General features: G+C 33.5%; 1 protein-coding gene across 10 annotated transcripts in view; it reads right to left on the reverse strand.

Moving 5' to 3' along the window:
* Positions 1–14,771, reverse strand: part of EHBP1 (EH domain binding protein 1) — a 354,576-nt gene that overhangs the window by 199,596 nt on the left and 140,209 nt on the right. For 9 of the 10 annotated variants that reach the window (XM_021087469.1, XM_021087472.1, XM_021087470.1 and 6 more), the window contains exons 6-7: positions 3,757–3,938; positions 1,060–1,199 (exon numbers count right to left, since the gene is read on the reverse strand). In XM_021087469.1, coding sequence (XP_020943128.1) covers positions 1,060–1,199; positions 3,757–3,938 — 322 coding nt within the window. Of the gene's footprint in view, positions 1–1,059; positions 1,200–2,558; positions 3,682–3,756; positions 3,939–14,771 lie in introns of those variants that run through there. The other variant, XM_021087478.1, reaches the window with a different exon arrangement.

The raw sequence follows: 14,771 nt of genomic DNA on the forward strand, positions 1-14,771 counted from the left end.
AGTATTTCCTCCATATTTGCATCCACAAATTGTGCAGTACTGAAGTACTTACTCTTGAAAAATATGCGAAATGAGTGGACCTACACAGATCAAACTAGTGTTGCTTAAAGGTCAACCGTAATTTATGACATTTGCTCAGACACAACATCTACCTTTGCATACAAATCTGATTGGCTCCTTAGAACAGATTTTTAGAAGTAAAGTGGAAGAGCAGGTCATTGGAAGTGAGGAGGTCAAATAAGTTTTTGACTAAGAAGTTAAATTAAATGGGTCATCCATGTGATCACATGGCAATCCTCTATATAATAAGAAATGAGGCAGAGCCAAGAGATGAGCCCCAGAGTTGCCAAAAGAATTTGGAAAAATCACCAAGAGGTGAATAGATGATAGAAGTCAAGGGATATCAATCCAGAAATTAAGAGGAATTTATTAGCTGAAAGGAGCATGTATGTAGTGCTTGATTTTCACTCTAATATTAAAGGTATAACATAAGTTCCTTAAGTGTGACTGCTAGATTGTTGATAAACATTTATCGAACAATTAAAACAGGTTCTCACTACTTACCATGTTAGTAGTTTCATCAAACTAACTATAAGGAATACTTGCATGGAAGTTTCTAGATATAAAGATACATGAGATGTATACAAATTCAAAACAAAGGATGTCCATACAATTTATGTGAACAAGTGAACATGAGCTAGGAGAAGGTAGCCAGTGCATCTCCTCATATCGCCCTTAAGACAGAGTTCTACTTTTAGAGGGATTCATCCATACATAACAAAATAAGTACGAACATATTTAGGCTACTTTATATTATAATCAGTAGTTCCATAAAGTTTTATGCTTCTTGATTAGCCTTGGACTTGATCTTAAAGTACTAAAATCTGTTATTACCATCAGCACCTAAGTTTCCAGAAAGCTAAATGGTATATTAGGAAGGCTTAAGGAAGAAAAAAAAATACCCTATTAGTGAAACTGTTTTTTCCTGAGAAACAAGAATGAGTTTTTCAACTCTACAAGAAAAAGATAAACTTTTAGTTTAATGCAAATAAAACCAACCTGTAATTTTTGCTGCCTTTTCCTCTTGGTTCACTCGGCTCTCATCATCTTCTTCATTATCTTCTTCAAAGTCATCTAAATTGCCAATGTCAGCCTGCTTCATACTCATCAAACTAGCCAGACTTTGCATGTCTTCATCCCTATGTCAACGATAACATACAGTTTATTAAACGACATTGTTCAAAAAAGGGTTGTTTAAGAAAATAATATTAACATATTCTTTCTAAGTGTTAATAAGACAGTTTAAATAGTACAAAACTAGTATAAATATAACCATTTATATTTCTGATATTCATCATAGAAAAATATATTCATTCATTAATTTTTAAATGGTATGTTTAATTAATAAAAAGCAAACAGGATTAAAAACTAACCAGTTAGGAGTTAGTTTAATTCTGTGCTAGATTATTTATGAAAGACTATAATTCTCGTCATGCAATTAAAGTATGGTTTTCTAATTATGAAGTCTGGAAAGAAAAACTTGTTTCATAAAACAGTGGGACAGTTTGCAAATAAAGATGAGAGCTAGACTTTAAAAATATTCAAACTTCCAGAATGAATTGGAATAGAAATTCTTAATTTGAAGTCCATTAACCCTTTTGGTTTTGTGGGTTGAAGTAAAAAGAGGAGGCAAGCTCTGCAAATTACACTTTAATTTAAATGTGCATTTTTCTTAAGGGAGTTAAAAAACTCCCCTAAAGTTAAAAAAGTACAGTGATTGATAAAGCACCCCCAACAGTGTAGCCTTTTTAAGAATTAGAAGATAGAAAATGATCTGGGTTAGTTAAATACCATATATTTGATAAAATGTAAAAATGTTTTATCTTGAAGTATTTTAAATATAAATTTGTAATTAAATACTTTTAATGTTAAATAAAGTTTTCTTTATTATTTTCACCTTAAATTTCAAATAAACTACAGTTTATGAAACATATTTCCGACATGATATACATAAACTAAATTTCAATCTAGTATACTTTCCCAGACTCAGAAAACCAAACTAAAACACAGTTTTCTCATTTTTTTACCACAAAAAAATAAAAACAAAAACAAAAAACTTCTTTTGTAAAGTAATGCTTGTTAATAGACACATCTTTTAAATATGGTATGATTTTACAGACTAAGCTGGTTTTAGAAAGTTTTTGCATTTTACCTCATATAAGTTTAGAGTTACAAAATCAGTTCCCCTTTTTAAAACAAATTTAGTGGCACAAAGTTTGAATGAATAAAAATAGTTGTATTACCTTATATGAATACCTTACAAACTGAATACCTATCATTGGGATATAATTTCAATATACAATATTATTCTTAAAATGTTCACTTGCTTAATTTTACCTCCTATATTTTAATCCTGAACCGTTTTCTTTGGGAAAGGTGAGGAGGTAGAGAGGAAGTTTAAGTTTAGAGGAAGCTCAGAGAATTCTCCACTCAGATTGAGACATTTAGTTTGAATTTCCTGTCACCCAAATTCCCATGAATGATGCTAATGCACTTACTGCTTCTGACCAGTGGAAAGGAGTCCGCCTTCAAAGGATCTTCTCTGATTTTGTTTTCTCTCTTTTTCCTGTGTTTCCTTTCCTTTCATTTTGACTTAGCTTCAAGGTAAGGTCTTTATTTTTAATTTCTCAATATTTAAGTCTACAATTAAAGTCCTGAAACGAAAGACTAGTTGCTTCCATCCTGCACTGTCTCTCTACCACACTCACTTGGAAGCCAATTTTCCAGAGAAGGGGCTTACTGTTATCTACCAAGTCATTTGCTGCCCTGCAGATGAGTGCCAAATATCTCATTGTGCCTGACGCACAGAATCCAGTTTCATCAGGCAAATAGACATGGCCAATTATAGTCACTACATTCCACTAGGTCAAACACATTCAGAACTGTGATGCAGATTAGACTGAAGTGTTCATAGCCGCCTTCTTCCCATCGCCTTTTAAGTCCTAAGCATAGAATTTCCCTTTCTCCTTTCAGTGATCTTCCACTCCAAGTAGATACTAACCCTTTTGCTACAGCCAACACATGCACTTACCATTGACTTGACTGTATGTAACAACTACAATAAGTGTTACTATTTTTTTCCTGGTCTAGGTATGAACACCTCATTACCAGTTAGAATTTTATTGTTTTAGGAGACTAAAACTGGGTGTAGGAATTATCTTTGTATGAGGCCTATCCAATGCTTAAGAGGTGATTTTTCAAGAAGATAATGGTTATAGAAAAACAGTTATCTAACTGTGCTGTACCTCCATATATAATTTTTGGAAAGCTGAGCCAAAGGACACAAATTGGCAAAAGTTCCTTTAGTTCTTTCATTCCTTTTACCCTAAACTTTCTGTTTTTGGTTCCTCTCATGCGTCAGTTGCATCAAACAGCTCTACAAACTGAACTATGTACTTCAGAGTACAACTACTTACACTGAAGACACTGAAATATAAAACAGACACTTTAAAAAATACAATTTAAATTTTGAAAATGCTGTATTCACTTTTATATTATTGTTCATTCTCTAGACTTAAAAGAATCTATAAATAACAAGGAGTTCATCTAACTCACCCTCTGAAACAAAGAATGGCAAGAATGATTGGTATGCGGTAGGATGTTCTTAACAGTGGCCAGTTTACTGAGTCAAAAGCTATTTACCTACCATGTTTTAAAACAGATTCTGAAGCAGTTTATGTGATAAAAGAAACTTACGTGGCTTTTCCTTCCCGAAGGAAAATGCAAGATAATGAAAACTGAAGAGTGGCAGATACGACTTTTTTAGACAATGGCTTGAATTTTAACTTGACGTCAGTTTGGGTTGGCATTGGGCTTGCATACTGCTTCATGTTGATGCTGCTGGTAGCAAGAGCTTTCCTTCGACCAGAAGGGGATTCCTGGAAGATAAAAAATCGTTATGTAATTTGGAGTTATGTACTTTATAGCCAAATAATTTTTAATGTTATTTTAATAATGTTGAGTAGATAACAATTGAGATGTTCTTCAATGAATTCCTATAACACAATATTGAAATAAAATTGTAAATAAAGTTATATCACAACTTTCATATCTTTAAGGCAGATATAGCATTGGGATGAGATGGTTCACATAAGTATGGGAAGACTAGAAAAACCCTAAACATCTTAGGAAAGGAAAAGTAAGGAATGCCAACCAGGACAGAAAGTCTCCAGGGTTCCTGTAAAAAGGAGATCTAGCACAGGGATAGGTATCAAACACACTCACCAATTGTTTTCCTTCAATTATATTTAATGTAACCTAATGATATTTCTCCTTTCTGAATAGTCAATTTCTTTTTCATCCCCAGCCCCAGTGGCATTCTATCTCATTTTTGCCTATAGTCTCCGAACTCTATCCATCCTATACTTTGAGACTTAATTCTTCCCAGAGCCTGTTCTGGTCACTGTAGTCTAAAATTCTCTTTCTTCTTTAGAATCATATAAATCAGCTAAGAAAGCACTGGTTTCTCTGATCCTATGCCTGTGCAGACACTGCTAACCAACCCCAGCAGATCTCAAAAGTCTCCTCCACACAGCTACTGCCAATTCACTAGAAATGGAGACAAAATAAAACCTATTTGCTATCGAAGCTAAGCTATTTTGTTTTAAAATTATCTTTTACAGAATAATAGCCTAGGAAAATAATGAACACAGGACAGCAAAATAACTATGGATATTAACTATATATAAGACATGGTATCATTTCTGGAGAGATATGATGATGAATGAGACATAATCCCTGACTATATGTTCTAATGGCAAGGGGAAATCTTAGATATAGGACAGTTTGTAAATATGTAAGTCAGAGGTCATATACCATCCATTAATATAAACCAGAAGCCACATAACAGCATTCCTTGGGGTTTACCAGTATGAGACTTCATACCTAAAATAAGACCTAATTTCCGGAGTTCCCGTCGTGGTGCAGTGGTTAACGAATTCGACTAGGAACCATGAGGTTGCGGGTTCGGTCCCTGCCCTTGCTCAGTGGGTTAACGATCTGGCGTTGCCGTGAGCTGTGGTGTAGGCCGCAGACGCGGCTCGGATCCCATGTTGCTGTGGCTCTGGCGCAGGCTGGGAGCTACAGCTCCGATTCGACCCCTAGCCTGGGAACCTCCATGTGCCGCAGGAGCGGCCCAAAGAAATAGCAAAAAGACACACACACACACACACACACACACACAAAGACCTGATTTCCAAGCCGTGTGACCTTAAGTCAGTCAGTAAACTTAAGCATTGGTAATCTTTCCTACAAAATAAGGAGGCTAAACTGAAATTCATTCAAGCTCTACAATGGTTTTCTATAAAATTTCTCAATTTTCCAAGAAAGGTAGGAAAAACTATTAACTTCTGAATTATTACTTAATAAACCTTTATTGGTTCTATAATTGACAAACTTGCCTAAAATAAGAATATACTAATTTAATCAAAATATTAAAGTGGCCTTTTTAAAAAAAAGTTGACATTTCTACCAGCAGAACAAGTAAAAAATGTAATGTAGCATCCCTAAAGAATACCTGGTTTTAAAATGTGGTCTTATCTGTCAGATTATGCACAGCAATATTATACAGAACTATTAGTGCATGTAGATACCTTATGAATGAATTTCAAAAATGCATCAAGCACTTGAGAAGGATTTAAGCCCTCTCAGAAGAAATACTTAAGAATATGCAAATACCCTCAACTGAATCAGGTTGAACAGATGTGACTATCCCAAACAATACAAGCGTTCTTTCCCTGGTCGCTACTGTCAATCAAAGAATAAGATTAAGGTCCAAGGTTCTGACAATGTGCAAAATGAAAAAGTATGATCAGGGAGTATCAATTTATTACACTGATATGAACAATAATCTCTTATTGTACCTTTAGAATAGCTAACAACTACTACATAAAATATAGGATTTAAAGTCTCTGTTTTGAAAGCATGACATGCAAATTGCTACATACTACTTTCAGATTTGTTAACCAAATCTGTTTCACAAAATAGGACATTGATTCCTTAACAGTAATTATTTAATTTTATAACCAAATAATCAAACTATAAAAATTAAGATAACTTGGAAATGATTACAATTTAAAAGCCTAGTTTAAGTATGAGTCCTGCAAAATCTAGAGTTTTGATTGTTAACATTCTGTCTATTTGATTTTTAGATAAAAATTACTTAGAAAAGTTTTCTGCTGCACTCAGTTTTTTAAGTATTTGGTATATTGGTGTCACTGAAACAAAAGGAAATAAAAGCTACTAAATTTTAAACATAATAGAACTAGCTGTACAGTTAATTAAGCAGTTACTTGTTCAGCAACAATGAAGACAGCCCTTTGTAAGGTCTGGACAGGTGAGCAGAATAGAGCTCTTTTGAGTCTATAATATTCATTCCTAATACTAACACAGGATCTCACTTAAAGCCTGTACCTACCTTGATAAGAAGGGGGTCTAAATGCTGTTTCTAGTAATTCTTCAGCCAGTTCAGTCATTGTTTTTTTAAAATTAGCTATCTCATAGAAAATACATTTTAAAAAAACAATGAGGAAAACATTAGGATCTTTCATGGCTCTATCCTCAGCTCCATGAATCTTCACTTTTTATAAACATTAAGTCTATATCTTTATCCACCCAAGACTGATATCATTGTCACCATCAGTTCTATAAATGAAATATAAATATAAATATAAATTCAAGAATGAAATACTTGATTGCAGTGCTATATATCTGGTGTATCCTATCCTTCCTTAAAGGACTAGGGGTTAGCCTGGCAGACAGTAGAGACAATCACTATGATTTTTGTTAGAGTTCTAATTGCTGTTTCAAATCACATGAAGATTTGGCAGGAGGAGAAAATTAAGAGAAAAAATTAGTTAAGACGAACTCTTAGAGCAAGGAAGTTAGATGACAGAAGTCAATGAGAAGTGAATATTTACATATGTCTAAGACCAAGTTTCTGTCTCTGGGCCTGTTTACACCTCTGTTTGTAAGTCTGGCAGTATTTTGGGAATCACCTCAAACTCCCTAAAGCAGAAATTCTTAAATTGTATTACTTATTAAAAAACAAAAATACAATTGTGAAAGCTTTAAATAATTTAGATACTTAGACCCCATCCCTAGAAATCCTAAACTAGTAAAACCAGAGATAGGCTCAGGAATTTGCTCCTTTCCCCACTCCTACCCTCCCCCTCCTACAAGCATACCCCTTTTACCAGGGGATGATGCTGAGCCAGTTAATAATCTAAAATCACACTTTTGGGTATACTTCCCCTAAGGAAATTTTTACATAAAATTATTTCACTTAAGAAATTTCAATTTCATTTTTCATAACTATCTTCTGTTATAAAAAAGACTTAGCCTATATATTTCCATTTCTTTGAAATCCATCTTATGGTAGTTGTAATCAGACAAACCTGGATTAGAATGTGACACCAGCACTTATTCACTGGCTATTCCTTGGCATATTTTTTCATGTCTCTAAGCCTCAGCTTCACACTCTCAGATTGGCAAGTAGTTTCAAAAGTTGGACAACAGCAAGTGTTAATAAGGATGAGGGACGATGCAAACTCTCAATACTGTTGGAGAGCTTCAATTAAGACAGCCACTTTGGAAAGCAATTTGACACTGCCCTGAAAATGAGCACCTGAATACCTTATAATTCAGCAAAAATTCCTATACTAGAAATATGTCCTTAAGAAATTCTTGCAATAACTATAAAGATACCTAATACAGTTTTTAGCATATAGTAGGTATCTAATAAACAGTATTTATTATTAATATTTATGGGCCATTTAATCTGGTTATTATACTAATATTATAACTGGTCCATCCAAGATCACCAATCTTGAAATGAGGAAAATAAATAAAAGAATAACAATGCAAGATGTTTTTTTAAAAGTAATGTAGTTATACTACTAAAATTCACGCATGGACCCCCTACATTCTTACCAGACTGGAAACGAATTCTCCACCTCAGTGTACTCTCATTGCTATTCAAGTGTTAACAATACAACGCAATGAGTGAACAAATGCTTTCTCTGTATAACATAAAAGGGAAAAGATTTATAATAATTTTTTAAATTTGGAATGAACTGATTATAAATGAATAAATATATTCTCATGAGACTTAGGACTTCTTCAATATTTTTAAACACTGAATGAAGATTTTACCAAAAAAAAAAAAAAAAAAAAAAAGTGTAGCTAATCTTACCACTTCCCTTCTAAAACTAACAACATGATATATAACAGTAGAAAGACATGAAAGTTAAATGGGATATTCTTTTGTTCATATTATAAGAAGTTAGAGAGAACATCTCTTGTACAAATTATTCAAATTAGGGTCCTCTTACAGAAAAGTTAATTGTATAATGTTTCATTTATTATAAACCCCAAGATAAATACAATTAGTATAATGCCTCTCCTATCAAAATATTTGACAGATTTTCTCTACCTATTAAAATGTCATATAAACCACTTGCTAGAAATTTAACTTTTTTTCCTATATAAGAGAACTAGGAGTGTGGGGGAAGGAGAGAAGGAGTATGCTTAGATTTTATGATTTATTATATAGAAAGTTCTAAAAAAATTCTGTCATCTACTAATACCTTAAACATCAATTTTTATAACACACTGAAAATTAACATTAACATGAGTTTTTTTAAAAAAAATTGTGAAATACATCACATATACTAAAGCATAAAACATACGAGTACTATTAAATGAATAATAAAATGAATATCCTGTACCCAACCATCTTGCTTAAAAAAAATTAGAACAATGCCAGTACTGTAAAATCTTCATGTCCCCTCCCAAATTGCATCCCTCCCATTCCCTCTTCCAAAGGTGACTGGCACCCTGAATTTTGGTCACTCCTTCCCTGCCCCTTTGCAAAAAAGAATACTATCTATGTATGCACATCCCTAAAGAATATACTACGGATGAATGGATAAACAAGAGGTGATATATGTCCATACATTGGAAGATTCAACCCTAAAAGCAATGCTATTCTGATACATGTTACATCAAGGATGAACCTGAGGACATTATACTAAGTGAAATAAGCCAGACCAAAAGGATAGATACGATCTGATTCCACTTATATGAGAACTAGGCAAATTTATAAAGACAGAAAGTAGAACAGAGATTACCAGGCACTGGAGCAAGGGGAGGTGAAGAGTTGTTTAATGGGTAAAGAGTTTGTGTCTGGGATGATGAAAAGTTTCAGAAACAGAGAGTGGTAAAGGCTACACAACGTTGTAAGCGTACTTAATGCCACAAATTGCACACTTAAAAATGTTTAAGATAGTAAATTTTATGTTGTGTATATTGTACCACAACAAAAAATAAAAAATAGAATATACTATCTAGTTCTACATGCTTTTAAACTTTACATAATAAATAACATTAACTTATTTTGTGACTTGCTTCTTATGTTCAACATTTAAAGTTCTTGATATTTATCTATGCTGATGTGTACAGCTGCAATCCATTAAATGTTATTGCTCCTAGTATTCTATTATATGAATATTCTACAGTTTACCTACCCATTTTACTGTTGATGGACATGGCTGCTTAAGGTTTATTTATTTATCTGGAATTATTAACAAACCTATTGATGTTCTTATGTCTATATCCTGGTACACATGTGCAATAATTTGCCTAGGACATATTTCTAGGCGGGGTCATAGGATATATATGCTCAACTTTACCAGAAAATGTCAAACTGTAATCTAAAGTGACTTTATTAATTTAAATTACCTAAATGTAGCCATTGTTCCATAGATACCAACATTGGTATTTTCTTTTTCATTTGCCAATCTGGCAGTATTAAATATTACCTCATTACAGTCTTAATTGCATTTCCCTGATTACTAATGCATTGATTATCCTTTCATAGTTTATTGGCCATGTGTTTCCTCTTCTGTGAAATCTTTCATACTTTTTCCTACCCGTGCTGTTTATCTTTTGATTACTGACTAATTACATATGGATTCTGCTACTGAATCCATTGTCACTTATATTGTGCTACAAACATCTTTCAGTTTTCAGCTTGTATTTTTACTCTCTATGGAATCTTTTGAATGCACCCAATTTCTTAATTTTAATATGAAGTCAACCTTTCCCTTTATGGTTTGTGCTTTTGTATTCTGTTTGCAAAAAACCTCCCAACCCTTAGATCATAAAGCTTTTCTCCCACTCCTTCAGAATTTTATACCTCTGCCATTTTTAAGAGTCAATGCCACCTGGAATCAATTTTTATGTAAGTTTTCAGATAGGGATCCAGTACATTTTTTAAAAATTATGGGTAAATAATTATCACAGCACTATTTATTACACAGTCCATATAAATCCCTCCTTCCCCCATCTACAATGCCCACTCTATAAAAATTTGGTTTGCATATCCACGTCTATGTCTCTAATTCTGTATCACTAGCCAACTATCACTATCAGTAGTTCTAACCTCACAACAAGACAATACTGCCTTAACTACTATAGCTTTATCTTTTGGGATAATTCAAGATTTTTTTTTAACCTTGTAACTATGGTAGACTAATATGGTAAACTAGTAGATTTTCTAAAATTAAAGCAAGTCCACATCACTGGGAAACATTAAAAAAACATTCAAAGTTATCTGAGCCTGTTTTATTTGTGGGGGGCTAATTACCGATATTATTTCTTTAATGATTACACAAGTATTCAGGTGTACAGTGTCTTCCTACCTCAGTTTAGATAAGTATTTCCCCTTCTTAGAATTTATACATTTCATCCAAAATTTCAAACATAGTGATATACAACTATTTAAAATATCTTTTTTCTGTTTTAATCTCTGCAGAATCTATAGTTTTACACATTTCTTTACTCCCAGTCTTCTCTGTGCCTTCTCACACTCTTGTTCTTAGATAATGCTTGCTATAAATTGTCTCTTTCACTGGGCTTTCCACATCAGTGACTTCTGGCTTTGTTGATCCTTTTAAGTCAATGTATATTTCTATTTCAGTAGTTTCCTCTTATCTTTATTATTTCCTTTCTCTTAACTTTCCTCGGGTATATGCTGACCAGGGATTGAACCCAGGCCGTAGTGGTAAAGCGCCATTTCCTAATCATTAGATCACCCGGGAACTCCCCTAACTCCTGAATTCTGAGCATTTCTTCTTTTCTGATGTAAGCATTTAATGACTATATGTTTCTCTAAGTACTACTTTAAATGTCTCACATTTTAGTATGAATTATTTTTATTACTCTGTAAATATTTTCTAATTTTTCATTATAAAAGTGTTTATAAACTTTTTTCATCTATATGGTCATTTATATTTATTTAACTCATTACTATTTAGTTGATTTATGGTCAAAAAATGTGGTCTTAATAATGCCAGTTTTTAAAAACGTATTAAGACAATCTTTACGCCTGACTCATGATCAATTTTCATAATTGTTCAGGGGTCTTTAAAAGAATTTAATTGGTGTACATACACTGCTGTCTATTTTTTATAACAGGAACATTTTGATACAAAGTCAACTACTGAATTAAATCATTATATTTCCTACATGGTAAGAACAAGCAGAGCAGTAAAAAATTTCCAATTTTTTTCCTGGAACATTTTCTAAAGGAACCAAATCAAGAAATAAATAAGTGAAACAATTGAGAAGCTGCTCACAGACTTTAGACTTCATCACAGGCTCCCTTTCCTTCTTCTGACATAATCTCTTTAGTTTAGGACTGTCTCTTGTAAATAGCATACATATAGAAAAAAATTTAATCCAGTCTGATGATTGAGTCACAAATGTTTTTATCTCAACACCCTTTTAATGCCTTAATTAAGAACTAAAAAGAGCTTTTGTTAATGTGGGTTACATCTATCAATATTGGCCCTATTAAAAACTAAATATCAGAAATTTAGAAAAATACTTCATTCAAACATAACTAATAAACACATGTTAGCATAATTTTATGAAGAATAAATATATTCTCTTTTTTACGACTTTATTTTTTAGAGCAGTTTTAGGTGTACAACAAAACTAAGAGGAAGGTAAAGAAATTTCCCATATATCCCCTGCCCTCAAACATGCACAGTCTATCCCATTATCAACGTTACTCACCAGAATGGCACAGTCTTTTACCACAAATGAACTCCAAGGTCCATAGTTTACTTTAGGGTTCACTTGTGTGCTATACATTCTATTAGTTTGGAAAAATTTATAATGACACATATCCATCATTATGATATACAGAGTTATTTCACTGCTCTAATCATCTTCACTGTCTGCCTATTTGTCTCCACCACTCCCCACCCCTGGCAACTGCTAATCTTTTTACTGTCTCCATAGCTTTGTTTTTTCCAGAACATTATCTAGTTGGAATCACACAGTATGTAGCCTTTTCAGATAGGCTTCTTTCATTGAGTAATATGCATTTGAGGCCTCTCCATGGCTTTTCTTTTTAACGCTGAATAATATTGTATTGTCTGTATGTACCACAGTTTATCCATTCATCTAGTGAAGAACATCTTGGTTGCTTCAAGTTGTGGCAATTATGAATAAAGCTGCTATAAACATCCATGTGCAGGTTTTTGTGTGGACAACGGTTTTCATTTCGTTTGGGTAAATACCAAGGAGTGTGATTGTAGATCATATGGTAAGAGTATGTTTCAATTTCTAAGAAACTGCCAAACTATCCCAAAGTGGCTGTACTGTTTTGAATTCCCACCAGCAATGTATGAGAGTTCCTGTTGCTCCACATTCTCTCCAGCATTGGGTGTTGTCAGTGTAGCAGATTCTGGTCATCCTAAGAGGTCTATAGTATGGTGCCTTGTTTTAATTTCCATTTCCCTAATGACATATGATGTGGAATATCTTTTCATATGCCTATTTGCCATCTATGTATCTTCTTAGGTAAGGTATCTCTTAAGGTTTCTGTCCCATTTTTTAAATTGAGTTGTTTTCTTATAGTTCTTTGTATATTTTGGATAACAGTCCTTTATCAGATTTGCCTAAAATAACAAAATTAACAAAATATTTTCTCCCTAACTGCAGTTTGTCTTTTTATTGTCTTGACACTGTCTTTAGCAAAACAAAAAAAGTTTTCAATTTAAGTCCAGCTTATCTATTATTCCTCTCATGGATCATACTTTTGGTATTGTATCTAAAAAGGCATCAATTTACCCACGGTCATCTAGGTTTTCCCCTGTGTTACCTTCTAGAGTTTTAAGGTTTTGCATTTTACATTTAGGTATATATGATCCACTTTGAGTTAATTTCTGTGAAAAGTGTAAAGTCTCTGCCTAGATTCATTTTTTTTTGCATGTGGATGTCCAGTTGATCCAGCACTCTTTGTTGAAAAGATTTTGCTTCATTGTTTTGCTCCTTTGTCAAAGACAAAGGTTGACTATATTTATAAGGGCCTATTTCTGGGCTCTTTATTCTGTTCCATTGATGTATTTGTCTATTCCTGGGCCAAGATCATACTATCTTGATTACTTGCAGCTTTATAGTAAGCTTAGAATTCAGTTAGTGTTGTTCCTCCAACTTTTTTCTTCTTGTTTTAATCTGTTGGATTTTCTGGGTCTTTGCCTCGCCATATAAACTTTAGAATGCATTTGTTGATAACCATAAAATAACTTGCTCAGATTTTCACTGAGATTGCATTGACTCTATAGATCAAGTTGGAAAGAGTGGCATCAGGACAATATTGGGTCTTTCTATCCACAAACATGTAATGTCTCTCTGTTTATTTATATGTCTGTTTCTGTTTTGTAAATAAAGTTCATTTGTGTCATATTTTAGATTCCAGATATAAGTGATATCTTATGGAATTTGTCTTTCTCTGTCTGACTTACTTTACTTAGTATGATAATCTCCAGGTTCATCCATATTGGTGCAAATGGCATTATTTCATTCTTTTTTATGGCTGAGTCATATTCCATTGGTATATATACCACATCTTCATCCATTCATTAGTCAATGGACATTTATATTGCTTCCATGTTTTGGCTATCGTAAATAGTGCTGCTATGATATATGCCAGGAGTGGGACTGCTAGAATATATGGTAACTCTATTTTGTCTTTTTAGGGCCACAACTGAGGCATATGGAGGTTCCCAGGCTAGGGGTCAAATTGGAGCTGTAGCTGTCAGCTTACACCACAGCCACAGCAATGCAGGATCTGACCCGCATCTGTGACCTACACCGTAGCTCATGGCAACACCAGATCCTTAACCCACTGCGCGAGGCCACAGATCAAACCTGCATCCTCAAGGATATTAGTTGGGTTCGTTACTGCTGAACCATAAGAGGAAAAACTCCCTGGTTTTTAGTTGTTTAAGGACCTCCCATACTGTTTTCCATGGTAGCTCTACCAATTTACATTCACATCAACAGAGTAGGAGTGTTCCCTTTTCTTTACACCCTCTCTAGCATTTGTTATTTGTAGATTTTTTGATGTTGGCCATTCTGACCAGTGTGTGGAGGTAACTCATCGTAGTTTTGATTTGCATTTCTCTAATAATTAGCAATGTTGAAAGTCTTTTCATGTGCCTATTGGCCATCTGAATGCCTTTTTTGGAGAAATGTCTATTTAGGTATTCTGCCCATTTCTTAAGTGGTTTTTTTTTTGTTGTTCTGAGTTGTATGAGCTGTTTGTATATTTTGGAACTTAAGCCCTTGTTGGTGGCATCATCTGCAAATATTTTCTCCCAGTCCACAGGTTATCTTTTCCTTTTGTTTATGGTTTCCTT

The sequence above is a fragment of the Sus scrofa genome, chromosome 3 (genome assembly GCF_000003025.6).
Source record: "Sus scrofa isolate TJ Tabasco breed Duroc chromosome 3, Sscrofa11.1, whole genome shotgun sequence".
NCBI lineage: Eukaryota > Metazoa > Chordata > Mammalia > Artiodactyla > Suidae > Sus > Sus scrofa.